Raw genomic sequence first — 22,549 nt, 5'->3', positions numbered from 1 at the left:
ACCGGAGCGGAAGTGGAGCTGCCGCCACCGCCGCCGCCGATTCCGGAGCCGGGGTAGCTGCTGCCGCCGCCGCCGCCGCCGCCGCCGCCGCCGCCTTTGCAGCCGCCGCCGCCGCTGCCTGAGGAGTGGGCTTGGGAAGGAAGCGGTGACCCGCGCTCGGAGCTTCGCCCGCAATCACCTTTGCTCCCTGTTGTCCTCCCCCGGTGAGTGCGGTGCGGGGTCCGCCCGGGGCCCCTGGGGGCCCAAGCGCGAAGCTTTTCCCAGGCGCCGGCTGCCGTGGCGACGCGGGCGAACCCGCGGGTGGACCCCGGGAGGTGTTGGCGCGCGGCTTCCCCGGCCCCGCGAGGCCGCCTGAGGCGCAGGCCCGGCCTGGCCGCGGCCCCTCCCTGTTTCCGGGGCCGAGCCCCATCGCTCTCGAAAAGGCCTGGGCAGCCCTCGCCGCCTACGGCCCTGCCCTGCGGGCGGGGTGCGGCTACGAACGGGACCCGGAGGGACGTCGACCCGCGGACCCCCGACCCTCCATTCCCCCCCTCCCCAGCTTCGATCCCTGCGCGACCCCTCCCTGCTCCTTGGCGAAAACCGACCCTTTAAGCCCTATTAACCCTGTTCCTTGCTTTCTGGTTTCCAAAAATTAAAATTTAACCCAATACGGTCGAGTTTTCGAGGCCCAGGGCCTGTATTGACTCCCCTGGATGGGTAAGGGGTTTAACCTTGGGAGAGAGCAAAGGGGAAACCCCCTCCCACTTTGCAGTAAAGCCATTTCTTCATCGTTCGCTGGCTTGGGAGCCTAGTAGAACCCGAGATTCCCTGAGAAGCACAGGGTTGAGGTTTGAACCAAGAAAATGCATTTGTTGGAACCGGTTACTGAGTCAGGCCTGATGCCCGGGAAAAAAATATCAGAGACTGAAAATCGGGAGTGTTTTCCCACGGTATTTACCGTCATTTAATGCCAAAGTCTTTTGTGTCCTCACCCAACATTTACCCATACTGTGTGTTAGCACGTTTTTAGGGCTGAAATTTGCCTGGTGCCCTCCCTGGTGATGGGGAAGGGGTGGGATTGATTTGGGCCCCTTATCTTTAGAGGATTGAGTACATCTTTGTTGCAAATGGAGAACCGCATGTAATGGGGTTTTCAAAGGTGGCAGTATTGGTAATTTGCCAGCATTTCTGTAAAAATGCATGTCTCTTGTCCTTGGCTTCACTCCCTTTTTCTTTGGTAAGGCTAGGTAGCATCAGACTCTGATTTTACTTGTCCTGTGTGGGAGACGGAATTTGGCAAGATGATGTTATGAACATACAAAATCAGGCGGCCACAGGATCCAAAGCAGAAAGATGAAGCACTTTCAAGAACATGAAAATTGTCTGAATTTCTCACTGTGTCTCAATTGTTCATCTGAAACCACACACATAGGCAGTTTATCGAACTGGACACACAGCTACTCAGCTTTTTGCATTTTCTCTTTGAAAATTTATGTGTATAAATAGTGCTTGATTATTAGTGATTTTCTTGACTGCTCCCAACGTACCCCATTTCTCAGGAATATCTCAGTTGTCTGAGCCCTCATTTTTCTTGGATCTTTTTCCCTAGCAGCATACAGAATGGTGAGGGTAAAACGTGTCAGTTTTTACTGAACCCTACTTAGAATTTTAGGTGTGGTCTTCCAAATGGAACGCTAATAATTCGTAGCAACTACTGAATTATTTTCCTAGACTCTCTTCGGTGAGATAAGAAACCATTCACCCATCTTACAGATGAAGTCTTTATGGGAAATGAGGTAATTTGGACTAGACCACACACCTAGTTTTTAGATTGAATATCCTCATTCATCAGGAGCAAATGTTTCTGGACTGTCAGCTCCTGGAGTATGGCTCCTACCCTATAATCTTCTGTACATTTCCCATCATGCAGTGCTTGTGTTATGTTGAAGCCATTTTAGAATTGGAGCTCTATAGATCAGGAAGGCAGCCTCCATAAAACCAGGCGGAGCAAATTCCCATGATGCTAGTTCCGGAGGCACAGTCTCCAGAGACTTGAGCCACTGCAAAAAGTGACTTTTGCCCAATTGGCTGTGGATATAGAAGCAAAGAGCACTGGACTTGGAGTCAGATAAATTTGGTTCAGGTCTTGCCTATAGCATTTTCTAGCTGTGGGATCTTTAGCATGTTACTTAATCTCTGGTTCTTAGCTTCTTTATCTCCAGAGTTATCCTGAGGCCTTTTTTACAAACTATAAACTGTTAAATATAAGCTTTTGGTTTTGTTTTTTTTTTTTTTAAATCACAGAGTCCACTATTAATAGCTTTCTTTTTTCTTCAGCTGCATTCTCATGAGACCCATCCCTGCTTTATATACCTGTTGCTTTTCAAAAATCGATATATTATTGTAGAACTTTATTTTGTGTATAGCATCTCCAGTCTTTCTGAGCCTGTTTGCATTTGTACAATACGAATGGTAATATAGTCTTTGTTGTGTTGTGACAAACTCTATAATTAAAATAAGCATATGGGGTATAGTAGGTGTTTAATAAATGTTAGTTGACTATATCTGTGAATATACATATATAGAGACTAGACAAAGCATAAATGCTACATAGCATAGACACAAGAATCCATCCATTTGTGGGGCACTTGGACGGCTCAGTTGGTTAAGCGTCTGACTCTTGATTTTGACTCAGGTCACAATCTCCCAGTTCATGAGTTTGAGCCCTGATTCGTGCTCTGCTCTGACAGCCTGGAGCCTGCCTAAGATTCTCTTTCCCTCTCTCTCTGCCCCTCCCCTGCTTGCTCGCACGTGAGCTCTCTCTCAAATAAACTTAAAAAAGAACCCGTCCATTTGTAATTTATTCATCAGCTGATGAGGTAGCATCAGGTAATTAGTCTATAATAATAGTAATCACTTACACTGCCTACTGTGTGGCAAGCTTTGTTCTAAGCACCTTACACATATTAACCAAGTCTTCGTAACAACTAACAATAGGTAAGTACAATTAGCCCCGTTTTACAGATAAGGAAATTGAGGCATAGAAAAGTTAGATAATTTTCCCAGGGGTTATACTTAGACCCATACACAGCACAAGGTAAGTAAGCGCTGCAGCCAGAAATCAAACCCAGGCACTTTGGCTCTAGTAATAGGTGTCTGCTAATGGTAGAACATGTTTTGTGTGAACACCGTTTAGTTCGTAACGTTTCTTTACACATATCCTATTGCAGTAAATGTGTTTGGGCAGGAATTTTAGCTATTTTTGAGGATAAATATCATGTAATACACTGGAGGGACCGTATTCATTCTGACTTGTAGGGATGATACTGCTGGTGTGCATCAGGAAGCAAGCTTGTGAAGACCCCAGTGTTTCTAGCATTTGCTTCATATTAGGAAAAGGATTCTTCAGTTACTTTGTGGCACACTGATTTATCTAATCCTAGGTTCTTTACCTAATGGGATGTGGTCAGGACTGTCATCACTGATTTTGGTTTATCATACTACTTTTTTTTGTAGATTTTGATACCTTCCATATTTTGTTGGGGAGGAAGAGATGAGAAAATAAATCTATGTAAGTAGAGAGAAAATTATAATTTCCTGTTAGGCTACCTGTTCTTTCAGTGGCATCATATTAGGCAGCTGTCCTTTAAATAAGGATACCCCAGACTTAACTAAGATTTACTTGTAAAGGGACTTTACACCCCTTGGTTCCTGCATTTTTGTAGGAGAGGTGGCAGTTCACACTAGCAAGGGGGCGAGAAGTTTGTTTTTTAAAAGCACCTTCTGAGCATTACAACCATCTTGGTCTCTATAGGAATCTGATTCTGGTAGTCATCTGTATGTCATGAGGGAGAAACTTTACAGTTGGAGCTGGATTCTAAGGGAATTTTTCTAAGGGGAATACTTAGGGAGGAAAAATAGACTAAAGTACTTTCTATTTTGGGATATGTGTGCTAAAAGCCAAGTAAAAAAGCTTACTGCTTTCTGGGCTAAAAGATCTTCTAATACAGGCATAGTTGTGTTTCTGATATGTACTTATAATGAGATGAGATTGATTGATGGCCTCAAGAGAACAAGTCATTCCCAACAGTAAGTTAGTGAGACAACCTTTTTTTTTTTTTTTTTTTTTTTTAAATAATCTGGCCAGTTCTCTCTTATGTAAGTTTTTTTCCTGTTAGTTTTATTTCATTGTTTAACCTGAGAGACCCAGCAGTAAAAGTTATTTCTGAATGGCCTTGACCGGGACAGAGGTAACAATAAAGTAGATATGAATCCTGGCCATTGTTCTATTTGCCCACAGACCTCAAAGCTTATTTGACAGTCTCTTGAGTTTTTGGCATATGCTATTTTTAGCTCCTTAATTTTATTTTGATTTTTAAAGCTAGATGAATTAACGTAAGGCCGATTCTGAAATCTCACTGTAATAACTTTGTATGTTTTTTGAAAAGTTGTCCATTTTATCTTTTCCTTAAGTAAGCATTGAGAATCCTAGTTGAGCATTAGGAAGTAGTGCCACATAGAGGAAAGACCATGTGGCAGCTAATACCTGTGTGACCGTGGGCAGGTTACTCCTGGCATCTGTGAAAGGGGACAGTGGCACCTACCTCATAGAATACTTAGGATTAAATGAGTTGATAATAAAGGCCTAGTGCTTTACACATTTAGGTAAACCATAAATGATGGGTATTTTTGTTATTTATTAAATCAACAGTCAACTGGCATGGACTTTTGAAAAGAGATGGACAGAAAATATTCTAAGGGCTTGTTGAAACTCAGTTTGAATCTATAAATATAAAAATTGGGGGGTGCCTGGATGGCTCAGTCCATTAAGTGTCTGACTTCAGCTCAGGTCATGATCTCGCAGTTCGTGGGTTTGAGCCCGGCGTCGGGCTCTGTGCTGACAGCTCAGAGCCTGGAGCCTGCTTTGGATTCTGTGTCTCCCTCTCTGTTCCTCCCCGACTCATCCTTTGTCTCTCTCCCTCTCCCTCCTTTCCTCCTTCTCTCTCTCTCTCTCTCTCTCTCTCAAAAATAAACATTAAAAAATAATTCAAAAATTAGTAGCTGAGAAACATTAGTCAAAAAGTATAGTGTTGTCTTCTGATTGGAGCTAAGGTGGCTCTATTCAAAAAGTAGACTAAGGCAGAGTGTAAATATAGTCTGTATTTTATAGGTCAGATGTGGTCTACTTATCTCTGTCCACATAGGAAATAACAGCCTTGTGCACTTCTTTTAAAAAAGTGCATCGAGTGGCGCCTAGGTGGCCCACTCGGTCAAGTGGCCCACTCTTGCTTTTGGCTCCGGTCATGATCTCGAAGTCGTGTGATTGAGCCTGGTGTCAGGCTACATGCTGACAGCACAGAGCCTGCTTGGGATTCCCTCTCTCCCTCTCTCTCTGCCCCTTCCCCACTCATACTTGTGTTCGTTCTCTCTCTCTCTCTCTCTCTCTCTCTCTCTCTCAAAGTAAATAAATAAACTTCAAAAAAAAAAAAAAAGGTGCATCAAGTGATGAAACAGCCCTACTCAGCATGGCAGGCATTATGCCACAAGTTGGGTGCCCAGAGATAAAGTCTGGATTTCTGCCTTAAACTCCCAGTCCAGTGTGGGAGTCAGCAAAGACATTTGGGGTAAACTATGCTAAGTGCTACTTTAGAAATAAGCATAGGTAAATTAACATGTGTCTTTCTTTTAAAAGTCTTTAAATAAATCCATTTGGATTTAAAAGAAATGAGGTGTGGGGGCGCCTGGGTAGCTCAGTCAGTTGAGCCTCCGACTTTGACTTCCTCTCAGGTCAGGATCTCACAGCTCCTGAGTTTGAGCCCCTAGTCAGGCTCTGTGCTGACAGCTCAGAGCCTAGAGCCTGCTTCGGATTCTATCTCTGCCCCTCCCCTGCTTGTGCGCGCACCTTGTCTCTCTTTCTCTCTCTAATAAACATTAAAAGCAAAAATGAGGTGTGTAGTTAAGTGTCCCTTCCCTGGCTGACCATGTTGGTTAGACTTTTGTGTGGCTGCTATTTGAGTGTTTACAGTGCGTAGAGACTGTTAAGTATTTTGCATCATGAACTGGTTTACTTCTTACAAAAACCATATTGTGTAGATTTGCCTGTTTTATGCATGAGAAAACAGACTCACAGAGGTCAGGTAACCTATAGAGTTGGGGTGTGGTACTGGTAGTTGGGCTGAGTCACTCCATTATGTAGGTGGGCTCAAAGCTTTTGAACCCTATTCACAAGATTGACCAGTTGAGCTGCGTTTATGGATCAGAATCAGCATATTGTCTTTTGGGATTGATCCTTTAAAGCCAACATATCAATTTGTTGTCCTGTCTGCTGGGTTCACATTGTGTGACCTTGGGTATCACTTAATGCCTCCATTGTTTTAGTTTTGGCTAATTGGACATAATTAACAACAATATTCAACAACTGATGCGGAAGAGGGAAGAGATTTTGAAATAGAAGTTTTCCTCCACAATTCTGTGTTTGCTGGACATCAGCGCTAATGATTTTGTATTTCGGACATGCTGTTTCATTTTCTGACAGAGAGCCTGCAAATGTTCGGACGGAATTAAGTTGGTGACATGACTGTGAATTTTGTGTGTTGAATGGCACACGGACATGTTTAGAGTGGGTGTTTTTCAGCGAGTAGTTTTCTTTAAGAGCTAGGAGTACTTCACTTTTTCTGGGTAGCACCCCCTGACCACCAGGTCCCATTGACTTTCTCACTCCTTCATGCTTGTAGCTTGGCATCTGTTTTTCCTTCAGCGGAGTGACTCCAGAACTGTACCTTTGGCCTTATGTGCTGTGGATGCTCTGTCCGGAATGGTGCGGCTGAACGCTAGTCAGAATTTACGATCCCTTCCTACCCCGTGGAAACTTGGGAGTCTAGATTTTTAAGGTGCTCCTGTCAGTGAGTTCCAAGAAAAGAGTTCATACTCAAAAAGAGTTTTTTCGGGGCGCCTGGGTGGCGCAGTCGGTTAAGCGTCCGACTTCAGCCAGGTCACGATCTCGCGGTCCGTGAGTTCAAGCCCCACGTCGGACTCTGGGCTGATGGCTCAGAGCCTGGAGCCTGTTTCCGATTCTGTGTCTCCCTCTCTCTCTGCCCCTCCCCCGTTCATGCTCTGTCTCTCTCTGTCCCAAAAATAAATAAACGTTGAAAAAAAAATTAAAAAAAAAAAAATAAATAAAAATTAAAAAAAAAAAGAGTTTTTTCATTTCCAGTGATTTCAACACACACTGAATTATATGCACTACGTTTTTGTGAAGTAGCTTAAGGGTAAGAATGTGTCTACTTTCTTTCCTTTACTCCGACTGGGCACCTACTAGCCCTTTTTTTGCACATCATCTTATTTGATAGCAACTAATGTCTCCTTTTAACATTTGAGGAAACTGAGGCTCAGAGAAGTTACTTTAAACGTCGCCAAATTTCTCTTTTTGAAGCCCAGATTTGTTGTATGTGGGGCTTTCCTAGAAACAGATTCCATTCCTGTGTGTTTCATAATTAGACACATGATAGACCATGGCATCCTTATTTTAAATTTCTAGCAAATTATTAAGCTCCGTTAAAGCTCAGTATTATTTAAAAAGAAAATTTTTTTAATGTTTATTTATTTTTGACAGAGAGAGAGACACACACACACACAGAGCATGAGCAGGGGAGGGGCAGAGAGAGAGAGGGAGACATAGAATCTGAAACAGGCTCCAGGCTCTGAGCTGTCAGCACAGAGCGCGACGTGGGACTCGAACTCACGGACTGCGAGGTCATGATCTGAGCCAAAGTCGGACGCTCAACCGACTTTGCCACCCAGGTGCCCCAAAGCTCAGTATTTTAGAATTGAGCATGTCCTTTTCCTTGAAGACAAAACATAACTGAAAGTTAGATATAGCTGAAGGCCACGTTTCACAAGGTCATTTTCAGTTCTTTTCTTCCTTTGCAAGGCTGCTTTTCTTTTTTTAATATGGATTAGCACTGGGTAGTCATTTTTATTTTTATTTTTTTCCTTCCTGTGCTTGGATATCTGCTTCAGGCTACTGCGAAATGGCCTGTCAGTATTCTGAACCTGGCTAAAAGAAATCCTCTAGGCAAAGAATTTTGAGATAGAGGGCCTTGGTTGGTTCGTAGATACTTTCATTTCAGCATTTACTGTCAGATTTGATGTTTCATGTATTTGAAGGAAATCCTGTTATTTCATGGGCACCCTCAGAATTATTCTTCATAATATCACTTAGCGGTATTTTACAAAAATGAGACACTTTTGTGCCTCTTTTTCTTCCTCTTCCGATTATATGTATCTCTTTAATAGATAAGTGACATTAATTCCCTTCTTTTAACAGGCCTGTAGTCTCGTACCAACTATCCATCTTCTTAACCGCTCTGCTCTTGGAGATTTAGCTTGTTTCCAGTTTTTCACTAAGCATTGCTGATTTAATCAGCAAATGCTTCCCAGTCCTCTAAAGTGTTTACAGGACCTCATCCAGTGGCTTAGCAGGGATAGACACCCATCATCATCATATGGCTGTGCTTGAGAACCGTTCTGAGGCATCTCTGTGTCGGCATTCCTGATTGGTGCCCAGCACAAGGAAGTCTGCTGGTACTCTGCCTGGTTTGATGTGTTGCGGCCTCTAACAGGTTTGCTCTGGCGTCTTGAGCGGTCAGTGCCAGGCTGGATGGTGAGACCACAGCCTTTTAAGGTTTCGGGGAGGCAAATAAAGGACCTCTTGCTGATGTTTCTCTTGGTAGGACATTGGTTGAAAGTCTCAGAAGAAAAGTAGGTCCTGATTATAAACTCTCACTTCTTGGCATTCAATTCAAGAAAATTCAATTAGGAACTAATGAGCGAAGGTGTTATGGTTAACATGTGTGCCCATTTTGAGGCTGTTGAAGGCTGGAGTCTTATCTAGGAATGTTAACATTGTAACATACTCACTTCCTATACAAGAAGAATCTAGACTTGCTTTCCTTCTCCTGGGTTGAATGTTAAGTAAATAAATAAAAAGCCGAGCTCACATCTGTGGGCCCACACGGGGATGTGTAGGTACTGTCAGAGGAATAATAGTGCTTCCATTGGTTTCGCACTATGCATTTCTTTTCAGAAAAAGATTTCCTTTAATTCCCTGCACCACCTCATCACAGCACCTCTTGTGAGCTAGATGTCATGTCTCCGGTGCACAGATTGGAAGGCTGAGATCGAACAAGCTCACGGGGCTTTGTAGTAGCACGTCCCGCTCTTACACCTGGTCCTGTTGCCTTTCTGCCATAACCACATACAGCTACCCTGCTCTTTCTGCTCTCCCGGTATTGATTTGTTGAGAAAAGTTGACAGATACTTATTTGAGCATTAGTTCTGTGCTTGGCACAGCATTAGGCATTAAGTGAGAAACCAATGGGGAGCTTTCCTGTGAGGACATAACACGTGGGACTGTTGGTGAAGGGACCCTGCTCATCGTGTGTACCAGCAAACATATGGAATGTAGGCCCTGGACTGTGTCATAGGCTACAGGTACATTTGGATTCACAGGCTGGTCCATCAGCAGGGGCTGGGGTAGCCGTGGAAGGCTTTCTAGCCAGGTGGATGGATAGGGTTTGCATAGGCAGGAAGTACAGAGGAGAGCATTCTAGACCGAGGAACTAAAAAAGCCCTTTCAGGGGTGTTTGAGCCTGACACGTGTAGGGTATTCGAGGGTCTTCTCCAGCCGGAGAGAAAGATCCACGTTGGAGAGTGGCCAGTGAGAAAGCCGGACCGGTACGGAAGAGCCACGTTGACAAAGGACTTCGAAGGCCGGGCAGAGTTTAGACTTGGTGGAGCTGCCAGAAGAGTCATTGAGGGTGACTGAGTGAGGGTGGGGGCGGGACTAAGAGTTACTTTGGTTTTTTTCTCTTTTTCTGTTGAAGTACAGTTGACTGGCCGTGGTACACTAGTTTCAGGTGAACAAGATAGTGACTCGACAAGTCTACAGGTTAATGCTGTGCTCACCCGAGCGTAGCTGCCACCAGTCACCGTCCAACGCTGTTACAGTACCACTAACGATATTCCCTGTGCCATGCCTTTGGCAGAGTAATTTTGGAGGAGGATGCAGGCGTACAAGGAATGAGGTACACACATTATGAGGATTTAATGTGCTTGTGAAGAATAGGTACTTGGTGTTTTGAATTATCCGAGCGGAGGGAAAACTGCCACATTTGCAGTTTCATTCCTTCATTTGGGGATCTGTTCATGCAGCAGATGCCAGTTGATGCGGATCGGATGCAAGGTGCTGTGGGAGATATGCCCTAAAGAGTTTATGGTGTGGTGAGGGACTTAGAGATAAATACATACCATTTTAGTACTGAAGAAATGTGATAAGTCATGAAGAGAGAGATAGATGAAATGCTTTGTTGAGAATATTTTCAGCTTGGAGCAGCACTCTCCAGTAGAAATAGAATACAATCCTCACGTGTTAAAAATTTTTTGGTGGCTACATTAAAAAAGCAAAAAGCATGTGAGATTTACTTCAATAATTTTTTATTTTTTTGTTATTTTTAATTTTTTTTTGTTCGTTGAAGAGTGTGAGCAGAGGAGGGGGGCAGAGGGAGACAGAGACTCTTAAGCCGGCACCACACTCAGCGCGGAACCCGAGTCGGGACTTGATCCCATGACCCTGTTATTGAACCCGAGTCGGGACTTGATCCCGTGACCCTGGTATCATGACCTGAGCTGAAATCAAGAGTCCAGCACTTAACTGACTGAGCCACCCAAGTGCGCCTATTTTAATAGTTTTTTTAAAAACTTAACTCCATATATCCAAAATACCATGGTTTCCACGTGTGACATAGCTACATGTGGCCGGTGGCTATCATGTTCGACATCTCCAGCTTGGTGGTTTCAGAAAGACTTCATGGGGGGATGGCACTCGGGCCACTCTCTGAAGAATTCTGTATGCTCAGTAGATGGGAAAGGACATTCCAGGCAGAGGGAGTGGCTTCGTGAGCAAAGACATGGAGACCGAAAAGCAGACTCCCAGAAAAACCATTTTGGCAGAAGCACAAATTGTGTGGAGGGCATGTTTTGGCAAAAGGCTGGAAAGATAGGCTGGAAAATCTTCAATGACGGGAGTGAATCCGGCTACTATTGGCGGGAGGGAACTTTAAAGAATTTTGAGCAGGAAGTGACTCAGTCAGAGTTTTAAGAATGGGTCTGTTCTTTAAGACACCAAGAGGGCTGAAGGTAACAGGAGACTAAGGGCCGTGGGTCTGGGGAGACTGGAAGGGAGGCTTATTGCAGATGCAGAACTAGGAACTGTTCCAGATCTCTCTCGTCTCCTGCCTTCCTCCAAACTGCTGGGTGTTGTGTAACCCATTTCCTGTTGAAATTGGTCTAGCTGCTTCAAAATCCGTGTTATATAAGTCAAAAGTTATGTAAGCAGTAGGCATCAGGACACTTGGCTGTGGATTTTGTTTGTTGTAGTTGTCGTGTGCCTGTGTGTGTATGAAATTAAAGTTTTTTAAACAGATGGGTACATTTTTGAAGACGTGTATTCAGTCTTAACATATCGTGATGGCTCTCAATGTCCAAGAAGCTCTTGCAACTTCTGAAGAAGCTTGAAGTACTTGGCCCCGAAACAGCCCATATTTGATTTTGAGAAATAGGGCATGTACCTTTGGGAGCTACCAGGGAGCAGTCAGGATTCTTCAGAGAGGTAGGATTCAACTTTTACTGTTTGGGAGGGGAGCTTAAGTGGGGGGCTGGCAAGGCCAAAGAGTTTCGTGGCATCTTTGGGGCAGTGTTGATCCTTTGTGTTTCTCTACTACTCTTTTATAATCCCGCATGTGATGGCTTGGCTCTGAATTGGCTTTGGGTCAGTACTTTATTAATTGGAATCTTTCCTGGTGGAGTTGCACAGGTGCTGTTCGATGAACTTCAGAGTGGGCCACTAAGTGATCGCTAACTTTGAATTCGTCCGCAAACTGGAACGTTTCTGAAGTTACTGAAAGTTAGCTTCTCTCAGAATGTTTCTCACTTTGAGGAACAGCGAAGATAGGATTATTTGCTGTCTGAAAGTCTGAAAGACTTTGTGGTCAAGAAAATTAGACATAGTGAGTAAGTGTGTAATTTGAACACGAAGGATGGCGTCCTTTTGATGGACTTTGATCAGAGTAGACTAGGCTGTGTTGTGGCAGCCAACAGCACCAGCATCTCCGTGACTTCACCCAGTGACCATACTTCCAGTCCAGGGCCAGCCTGTAGGAGTCCCTGCACGACACAGTCACTCGGGGACTCAGGCTTCCGGCACTGCACAGCGTCTAGAGTACACGGCCTTCTAGGTGGCTGCTGTATAAGAAGAGAGCCTCTCCGATGACATACAGGCTTTCAGTTGTCACCTGGAAATAGCATCATTGCCGCTGTTTGATTAGAACTGACGCTGTGCCCCTGGGGACTGCCGGAAAATGTAGGAGAGCAAATGGAATGTTTCATGAGGGTTATTATCTCTGTTACAGTCTCCCTCTAGTGACGTGGGTGAAGATGTCGGGCAGATCAGGTGAGACTTGCTTCACTGAGTGTGAGCTTAGAATTAGCAAGCCTTATGTAGGACGAGGCTCTGAGTATGACTTAGATCATAGGCAGTGGGAAGGAAAATAGTAGTTCTGAACTTAGAGAACGAAATCTGTCGGAATTGTCTAGGTTTGGGGCGTATCTTATCTTATGCTCCATCTAATAACACATTTTCATGTGATAGGGCCCTGTCTGTAGAATTTCTCGCTCAAAAATGCAGAAATACTTGAGGCAAAACCATGTTGTGAGGAGAGGTTGTACTTCCTTTGCTATTTTAAAATTATTAGTCATTTTCAGAGTCTTAAATTGTGATGCTGTGTATATAGTAATGAAAGAATTTGGGTTTTCTGTTTTATCTTTTAAAGATTTTATTTTTAAGTAATCTCTACACACAGCATGGGGCTCGAACTCACAACCCCAAGATCAGAAAGAGTCTGACTGAGCCAGCCAGTCACCCCTGAAAGAATTTGTTTTAAAAATACTGATAACTCCAGAGTGCCTGGGTGGCTCAGTTGTCTGGGTGTCTGACTCTTGATATTGGCTCAGGTCATTTGTGGAGCCTGTTTGGGATTCTCTGTCTCTGTCTCTGTCTCTCTCTCTCTCTCTCTGCCCCTCCCCCGTGCGCTCTCAAAATAAGTAAACTTTAAACAGATACTGATATTCCTACTATTATTTAAAGTAGTATTTTCCCTTTTTTTTTTAAACTTTTTTTTTTTTAATGTTTATTTATTTTTGAGACAGAGAGAGACAGAGCATGAACGGGGGAGGGGCAGAGAGAGAGGGAGACACAGAATCTGAAACAGGCTCCAGGCTCTGAGCTGTCAGCACAGAGCCCGACGCGGGGCTCGAACTCAAGACCGCGAGATCGTGACCTGAGCCGAAGTCGGCCGCTTAACCGACTGAGCCACCCAGGCGCCCCTAGTATTTTCCCTTTTTGTACCTAAGATAATAGTATATTTGTGCACCGTGGCACAGAGGGACATATCAAAATTTAAACTAACAGTACGTAAAACAAACTTTTGGTTCGTTTTGTTTAACAAAATTTTTTAGCTACATATTATCCACAAACTGAATTCTCTGTAAATAGTGATTATTGTGAGGAATTGACTAAGGTGAGGTGAATAATTTGAGGCATATTCACTGATGGGTGTCTAAAAGGTGTGATAAGCTGAGGTCACTGAAAGTGACTATTCCAAAATTTAAAAAAAAAATTTTTTAATGTTTGTTTACTTCAGAGAGAGAGCGCGCGCCAAACTGGAGAGGGGCAGAGAGAGAAGGAGACGCAAAATCTGAAGCAGGCTCCAGGCTCTGAGCTGTCAGCACAGAGCCCGATGCGGGGCGTGAACTTGGAAACAGCACGATCATGACCTAGGCCAAAGTCAGACACTTACCAGACTGAGCCACCCAGGCGCCCCTCAAAAATTTTTTTTAAATGAACTCAGTTATGGTTTGAAGTTCTGTTACCGTGCATCTTGAATGCATTCCTCTTACAACCTATGCCATATACAAAATTAGTGCCTGATGCTTGTTTCTAATGCTGTAAACTTCTCAAAGCACCTTCACATAGATCAGGTCATTTGTTCCTCACGGCAGCGCCCTGGAGAGTAGGTAATGTTCTTACTTTCCAGTAAGGAAATTGAAGCTCTCAGAGGTTAAGTGATGCGACCAAGGTCATATTCCACTTGTAAGTAGCAGAGCCGGTGCTGGAGAGAGCTGAATCTGCCTGCCTTTGGTTTATGCTCTTGTCTACAATGTGTCCTTGTAACAAAGTTAGCAAAGTGCAGAAGATCCCGTAACAATGGCTCCTATTTTTAGGTGCCCGCTCTTGATGGGCACTACCGAATGTAACATTTAAAGCTCTAGCTTTGCTTTAAAATTAATGGAAGCAATCATCACACTTCATCACATGTAAGGTGTTTTTCTCTATACTATGGGAAAAAAGTCATACTGGTCAAAACCAGACAGTTCTGGAAAGAAGTTAAGGATGTGTGATTAGCATAAGCCTCTTTCATAGTTGGTACAGCAGCCTTCATGTGCTGGGAAGGCAGACAGGACACGTGGGGACAGAGATGAGTCTCCAGGGGTCTCTCAGCAGGGTTGCCCGGAGCCTTCTCCGAACCTCCATTTCTTCACCTCAAAAGGGGGGAAGGGATTGTTGTGAACATATCTACTCTTGGTAAAAAAAAAAAAACTAGAAAACTTAGCAAAGTTCTTAACCCTGTAAGTGCTCATGTTCAGCATTGCCGAGGGCTTTTGGAAGCACGCGTTTCGTATCTAGGTATGATTCTCACCACACGGTTGGAAGAAGATTTACGTTGCATTTCCTGGGCTCTGAACCCTGACACTTGCTTCCTCTCTTTTTTCTCTCTTGCTCCTGTTCTAGGGAACGACCATGGATAAGAGTGAGCTGGTACAGAAAGCCAAACTTGCTGAGCAGGCCGAGCGCTACGACGATATGGCTGCGGCCATGAAGGCGGTCACGGAGCAGGGGCACGAACTCTCCAATGAGGAGAGAAACCTGCTCTCTGTGGCCTACAAGAACGTGGTGGGCGCCCGCCGCTCTTCCTGGCGCGTCATCTCCAGCATCGAGCAGAAGACAGAGAGGAACGAGAAGAAGCAGCAGATGGGCAAAGAGTACCGGGAGAAGATAGAGGCCGAACTGCAGGACATCTGCAATGACGTTCTGGTAAGAGGCCAGTGCTTCTGTTTCAGATAGTGATTTCCAGACAGTATCGATTTAATGTGCAAATACAAACTCTCAAACGACTTCTGAGAGAAAGGTGTTGGAACGTACTGGAAAGCTGCAAACCAGTTGTAACTAATTTGTGAGCGTATGATGTGATTTCTCTCACCTCTTATTTGATCAGAGGTTGCTCATCACAAATGGGGTGTTTTCCCCTCCCCTCAAAAAGACCTGTGATAAACAGGAACACTGAGTCAGCATCCCTCCATCTTTTCTTTAGAAACCGAGTCCAGATAGGCAGGATGCCAGGTAGGTGCAGCCACAGATGGGCTGTTCTGTATGTCAGGCTGAGTGGTGGTGTCCTCTCCAGCAGGGGAGACGGGAGCAAGGAGCTGAGCTCCCTTTCACCCTCTCCCAGTCGCGTCTGCACAGTGTGAAGGCCTGAAAGTTAGCCGCGCCCGTCAGTTTGGCCTGCGTTCCGAAGCCAGATCAGATGCGGTTGGGGATTGTCCTCTCCTGGGTTTTAGATAAGCCTTGGTCAAGTGATTGATTCTGAACTATTTCACTCTGACCACAGTCTGGGGTTGGATGGGAGGGGTGCGTATCCTAGAGCAATTCATGATCATATTGTCTTTCCCTCACATCCTGAGCCCACTGGGAACTTTCTTTTTCTTCCAGGTGAAATCAGGTAAAAATGAACGGTGAGGGCTGCTTTGAAGGGAAAAGGAATTCACACTTGTGGATCTACCTCCTCCCCTGCTGGCTGCCTCTCCGAATTACTGCCCATGACACCTTTCTTTTGAAAACCAGTACAAAGCTTGTCAGCCATCAGGCAGTACTCCTCCTCCCTAACCCATAAGGAGTCACACCCTGTCTGTCTGCAGAGAGTATTAAAATGACGACTGCCCCTTGCAGCTTCTCACTCTGATTGACTAAATTCCCTTACAACTAAGCTTTTGCATTGAGCTGCCCTTCTTATGAGACTCATGGTGTAAGAGTGTCATGGCTAAATTTGTTTGCCTGTTCGTAATTTGGGGGTTTGTTAATGGTGCACTAATTCCTGAATGTTAGGTACATCTGGTATTCAGATGAAGTATGGCATGCATTCCAAGGGCAAGAAAGTTCCATAATTCCTGAAATGTAGACCAGCTTTTAAGAGCATCTGAAAGAATGTGAAGAAAAGCATGGTACTTACTGCCTCTTAACCAGTTTTTCAGGATGCCACATTCTAAAACAACTCTTCGAAAATATTGCTCTGTATACGAAGCTTGGACTCCTTCAGAACTGCTTTTGTTGTAAGCATAAATGTTTAAAGGAATTTATTATTAATAATAGTATTAGCTACTTTTTGAGTGCTTACTACGTGCCAGGCAACGTGTTAAGCGCTTCATATACACTAGCTCATTTATCCTCATAATTATCCTAGAAGATGGCTATTATGCTTCCCCATTGTATAGCCGGGAAAACTAAGGCACAGGTGCTTAAATACAGGGTCACAGATAGTAAGTGGCAGAGGAGGGATTTCTACCCAGGTCCGATTGATTTTCAACTTAGTTTTTGGCAGTTTTGCTCTATTACCGCCTTTTTCCTCCCAAAAGGTAAAGATTTTTTTTTTTTTTTTAATTACAGAAGTAATACAAGTTCATTGTTTTTAAAAGGGGTGGGGGGAGCCAGGCAGAAGAGTATAAATAAGAGAGTAAAAATCATTTCTAATCCTGTCACATAGAGAACCATTATTAACATCTTGATAAATATCCCTCAAGAGTTTTCCCTTCCATATTTGTGTGTGCACATACATATTTTAATATTCAAATAGGATTCATGTGGTATTTATAATCCTTTTTTCTTTTTTTTTTTTCCACTGACTTGTTTTGAGAACCTTACCATGTTATCAGTGTGGTTCTGCATCGTCATTTTTAAGGCCTTACGTAGCATTCCATTGTGTGGCTAGACTTTAATCAACCCCTTGTGGATGGTCAGAGTGATTTTTAACAGAAGGACACAGGCATTTGCTGTTACGACCTGGGCTAAAAACCACTTAAAAGCTTTGGATGGAAATTATGTTTTTTTAAATCTTCAAAAATATTATTTAGAAGTGGTAGTGTGTTTTGAACCTCAAACATAGTTACAGCATCTTCTAACTAATATTTCCAGATTCTTAACAGAATGTGAATCATTTTTTAGGAGCTGTTGGACAAATATCTTATTCCCAATGCTACGCAACCAGAAAGTAAGGTGTTCTACTTGAAAATGAAAGGAGATTATTTTAGATATCTTTCTGAGGTGGCGTCTGGAGACAATAAACAAAGTAAGTAACTTTTTTTTCTCCTTAGAAATTTGACCAGTAGTGGAGCCAGTCTTCCTTCATAAGAATTTTAAAACCGTTTTTGCTTTGTTCCTCATAGACACTACTGTCACAGTACTGAAACTTTTGAAGACCACAGCACTGTGCTGACCTGTGATTAGCAGGGTCATGGGGAGTGACAAATCAGAATGTATCTAAGGGGAAAACAGGGCATGAAAAGTGTGGCGCAGTAGTGCATTTAAAGAGATCCTTTTCTTTAAAAAAAAAAAAGGCTCGTTATTGAAACTTTGAAGTATCTGGTAGCCTAGAACCACTATAGTAAATAGTGATGCATTTCTTTCATCACATACGCGTTTTCGTGACGGTGATAACTACAGCTCTGCTTTTATTTAAGTGCCTGCTACATGCCAAGTATTCTAGAATCTCGTTTATTCCTTACAAAACTCTAGGAGTTGCGGTGGGAATCTGTTCATTTTTCTGATAAGGAAACCAGGGCTCATGGAAGTTTTCATGTGCTCCAAACCCCACATCTAGTGAATAGGAGTTGAAATTCGAGTTTGGGTCTGTTGACTCCAAAGTCCATGATTCTTCCGCTGGAGCGTATTGTTTCCCGTGTTCTGTCTTGTTAAAGGTTATTTCTGTATTTCTTTACTGCTTTAGGAGACTTTGTCCTAATTGTTCTCATTTTCTCCCAAAGCATGTCATGTAGTACTTGGCTGAGAGTATACATTTAACGAATGGTTGTTAATCAAATGGCGGAGGCACCCCTCATTTGATGGTTCCTCAGCCACGCCCAGTGTGCTAAAATAACTAGATGGTGGTCCAATGTGCGATGCACCTGGGAAAGAACCTCCCCTTTAATGTTCTTATCTTTCTTATAGCCACTGTGTCGAACTCCCAGCAGGCTTACCAGGAAGCATTTGAAATTAGTAAGAAAGAAATGCAGCCTACACACCCAATTCGACTTGGCCTGGCACTGAATTTCTCAGTCTTCTACTATGAGATTCTGAACTCTCCTGAAAAGGCTTGCAGCCTGGCAAAAACGGTGAGAATGACTTTCTCTGCTTTCTGATCACAGGAAAACAGTGTGTGTGTGTGTGTGTGTGTGTGTGTGTGTGTGTGTGTGTGTGTGTGTGTGTGTGTGTTTGGTTGGTTTTGGTTTTGTGCTTGTTTTTTAAGAATTTGTTTTTATTACCTGAATTTAAGAAAATTCAGGAGGAAGGTAGTGTGTTATTTCTTGTCAAGCTCTGGGCTCTGTAGGCGCTGTTAGGTATTATATTTCTCATACCAAGATTTGAAGTTACTACTATGTAAACCAAAGAAAGAAAGCAGACCAGGTTTTCTTTGTTTGCTGGGTTACCTCCTATCTTCTGTTGGTAACTCAGCTGCCTTTTCTACGTATTTTTTAGTCTTTGAACATGCACACTGTTATTGAAGAATTTTTTAATCCGGAAAAGTTGTATGAAATGAATTCTCTAAGGTCTGGCACTTAATTGAATCAGACTTAGTGGTGTGAACTTCTGTTCTCACTTTATTCCCTGTATCCAGACCTTTGGAGTTTTAGTAAAGAAAGAAGAAAAGGGTTACTGGAAATATCTTTGGCAGTTAAAAAGTTATGTGAATTTGTGCTGGGTTTACAGTTAACACCTGCTATCTTCTCACATACAGTGAAGTTCTCAGCTAGGACTTTTTTGTCATTGTTCGTTGGTGCTTTATGAACATGCATTATCTGTTTGCTGAAACAGCTAGCAAACAAGGTCGTAATAGCCTCAGTTCCCCCAAAGTATGGTTCTGGAGAAGAAATTGTATTCACTTGTTGTTAACAGAAAAAAATGGGGCTAAACTAGCTCCAGAGAACCTGTGACAGCTTTGCTAAAGGCTCTTTGTTTTAGGCATTTGATGAAGCAATTGCTGAATTGGATACACTGAATGAAGAGTCTTACAAAGACAGCACCCTGATCATGCAGTTGCTTAGGGACAATCTCACTGTAAGTATTGCTGGTTTGTGCAGCTGTTTCTGGAGGGTGTATGATCTTGTTCCTATTCACTATTGCCCAAGACTCAAAGGGATCTGTACCCTGTAAGTACAGTTAAAAGTATTAAAATTGTTAAATTGGTTAGAAATGACTGCTGAAGTTTTGACCTTTGCAGTCTCCCTGTCTTCAATAATACAGGAAGAATTTTAAGCAGTGAAGATGGAGGATAAGCTGACACAGACTGGGCCTACCTCGCTGAGTAAATTTGAGTAGCCCTATTTTGATTCGAGCTCTGTTTTTCTCTTTTCAGCTGTGGACGTCGGAAAACCAGGGAGATGAAGGAGATGCTGGGGAGGGAGAGAACTAATGTCTGTTGTGCTTCGTGATCTGTTCAATGTCACTCTGTACCCTCCACATATATCCCTTTTGTGCGATAAAAAGAAAAAAAAAAAGGAGTCGTACGTCGACTTTTAATTTTTCACAGCCTCAGCCTAGCAAAATGGTCCATGGGATAAACAGCTGGCGTTTGTATCTAAAACTCCGATTGGTCACATAAATGCCACGGCATTCTGAAGTTTTTATTTTGATTAACATTGACAGGATTACTGTGTGTTGAATTTTTTTTTTTTTTTTTTTTAACTGAACACTGTGATTATGGGGTTTTGTAACTTAGCAGACCTCTTACTGGTAGAAAAAAATAGACCTGAATTATGTGTAACTTTTTGGAAAGTTTAATCTGATATCCAACTAGTCCCTGAACTACAGTTCCATTGTAAAGTTGTACAGAAAGTTATAGAGATTATATTGTGATGCTGGGGCGCGGAGTGAGACACCTGTCCTGTGACATTCAATTGTGACAGCAACTCAGAGTAGTTCTTCCTGTGTTTTGGGGATTACAGGCGCTTGGCCAGTCCGGGCTGTTGCCAGTCAAAAGTTCGTGACTGGAGACGTCCACAGTGTCTTCCTCTGAGTAAACTCGAAGCCTGAAATGGAAACTCTTTGTGGCAGATAATTGGGTTTTGACCCCGTGAAAAGGTCCGGTGCTCCTGGAACACGTGTTGTGTGACGTGTGGCTAACACCCCCTTCCTACAGCCGTCATACTGATTTGTCTTATGCTCCCGTGGTGGAATCTGTTTTCCTTATAACCAGGAGCTAGAGGGGCAAAAAGCTGTGTGTGTAGCCTATCAAAAAGGCTGCCTCGGTTTCCTGGGTGATAGCCTTTAAGAGTAATGTTCTGCAGAGATTGCCTCTCACTTGAGAAGTATTCAATCTTCAGGTGCTTCCTAGCTCCCGGCTTCTAAATTTTGAAATTGAAACATTGTTCCCACTGTCCCTTTTGACTGTTGACTTCGGTATTCTTTTCCCTCTTTAAGTTTCTGTCCTGCTTCCTGACACCGTTTTCTTTTTGAATTCTGCCGTTGTCTTCCGTTCATCATCGTATGTAATCCCATCTGGGCAGGGATGGGGGCCTGCAGGGAGTGAGCAGAGTTGTTGAGCACTTCGGTCAGCAGGCGGCGCTTCAAAGAGTTTCTGAGAAGAGCTCCCAGCACGCAGCTCTGGCTTCCTCCAGTTCTCAGCACGCTTGTTGCTCTTCAGGCATACGGAAACCCGAATGAAAGAAGTATTTTTAAATATCCGTGATTTCTCCCTGTATTGCAGCCAGCCCTGATAATGCTTGTCAGTACCTGTCACCAGATCTCCCAAGTGTGCCTCCTCCGGCCAAGTTCACAGACCTGTTTGAACAAGACCCTATGATGCAGGGAAGTTGCATGAACGCCGCAGTGGGGAGAGTCCAGAATAGCCAGGCCTACCAGTCTCACAGTTCCCCCCTCTCCCTTGAACATTCCACGTAGCCGTAGTGTCCACCTGTTTGTCCATCTGCTGAAATGAGAAAAGAAACATTCATGCACTGATTTAAAACAAACCAAAAGAAAAAAAAAAAAAGGAAAAAAAAAAAAAACAACAAAAAAAATCCCTGCCCCCCCCCCCCCGCCCCTTCTAGCTGAACAAAAATGTGCAGTTAATACTTGGCGCTTGAAAATGCAGTAGTGAATGTGGAACGAGCCTGTCTGTATATCTGGTAGCTCTTTCTTGCTTTGTGTTTCCTCACCAGTATTCTGCCTCACGTTTGCTTCTGTGACGGTTATATTGCCGAGCAAGCACACCTGTGGTTGTGAAAATAGTATAGCAAAAAAAGAAAAATCCCCGGTTACCGATGTACTAGATTTGTGTATGTCTTTTCAACAGTTCTAGTTTCCACCTTACATGGAATAATCAGGAAAAGTGTAAAAATTCAAAAGTGAAATAAAAAATTTTATCAGTTGCCTGTGAATTGATATATGGCGCCATCTCTCTCCTACCAGAACTAGCTACCTATTCTGATCACACTATTTTTGGCCTAATTCTTTCTTTAGAAGTAGGAAACATCCTTATTTCATCCCAGTTAGAACCCCAAGTCAAGGTGTTGTAAAAGGGAAGAAATTAGCATTAATTAACAACCATTTTCCACCCATTCTGTGCCACCTCTCCACCTTCCACAACAAACCGTCTTTTTTAGCTTCTGGGATTTGTTATCTACATTTATTTTGCATCCCATTCAAGACACACACGCCCCCCCCCCTTTTTTTTTTAAACCCTGTGAGAGATGGTTGCACAAGGCTTGGTCATTTCCAGGGTTCTACGAATCCCTGTCACTGTCCTAACACTTTATGGTTCATGGTAGCCTGCAACCCTGTTTCCTTATGGCGTCCGCCCCCTTTGCAAAAACCTGCACACTCCCAGAAGGAGAGGGGGAAAAAACATCAGGGTAGAGTGTACTTCAGCTCAAGGTGGGAATGGGTTTGGGGCTGGCTTGCTACCATGTGCTGCCCAACCAGACTAGTTCCAGAACTTCCATCTGTGGCAACCACCCTCAGGGCCGTGGGAACCTGCCTGCTTTGTTATAGTAGAGGACGGGAGAGTCGCTGTGAGAGGCGAGGGGAAATCCTGGCAAGTCTTAGTGGTCCACTGTGGGTTGGGATTTTTTTTTTTTTTTTTTTTTATGCCCCCACACCACAGGTAGGTTAAGGCTGCAAGCTGAGCTT

At 43.6% G+C, this 22,549-nt stretch overlaps 1 protein-coding gene and 1 long non-coding RNA gene across 4 annotated transcripts; one reads left to right on the top strand and one right to left on the bottom strand.

Moving 5' to 3' along the window:
* The first annotated feature begins 1 nt into the window (after position 1).
* Positions 2-21,789, top strand: YWHAB (tyrosine 3-monooxygenase/tryptophan 5-monooxygenase activation protein beta). 3 transcript variants are annotated; one of them, XM_045444477.1, is made up of 7 exons: positions 2-203; positions 3,496-3,550; positions 14,885-15,187; positions 17,369-17,492; positions 18,371-18,534; positions 19,382-19,477; positions 19,776-21,789. In XM_045444477.1, exons 3-7 carry the CDS (start codon positions 14,894-14,896, stop codon positions 19,830-19,832), a joined length of 735 nt encoding a protein of 244 aa, XP_045300433.1. In that variant the 5' UTR covers positions 2-203; positions 3,496-3,550; positions 14,885-14,893; the 3' UTR covers positions 19,833-21,789. The 3 variants fall into 3 exon arrangements, with proteins under 3 accessions (XP_045300433.1, XP_045300435.1, XP_045300434.1); XM_045444479.1 differs by lacking the exon at positions 3,496-3,550 and having other exon boundaries at positions 11-201; positions 14,884-15,187; XM_045444478.1 differs by lacking the exons at positions 2-203; positions 3,496-3,550 and adding an exon at positions 11,427-11,647.
* LOC123580154 lies at positions 2,789-8,669 on the bottom strand. The gene is made up of 3 exons (XR_006703149.1): positions 8,567-8,669; positions 7,278-7,282; positions 2,789-2,799 (listed from the first exon to the last, which is right to left on the bottom strand). It is a non-coding gene; the product is annotated as an uncharacterized LOC123580154 (long non-coding RNA).
* Positions 21,790-22,549: the final 760 nt, after the last annotated feature.

The sequence above is a fragment of the Leopardus geoffroyi genome, chromosome A3 (assembly GCF_018350155.1).
Source record: "Leopardus geoffroyi isolate Oge1 chromosome A3, O.geoffroyi_Oge1_pat1.0, whole genome shotgun sequence".
Classification (NCBI taxonomy): domain Eukaryota; kingdom Metazoa; phylum Chordata; class Mammalia; order Carnivora; family Felidae; genus Leopardus; species Leopardus geoffroyi.
Note: the sequence above shows the minus strand (reverse complement) of the source record. Positions and strands in the feature narration are given on the sequence as shown.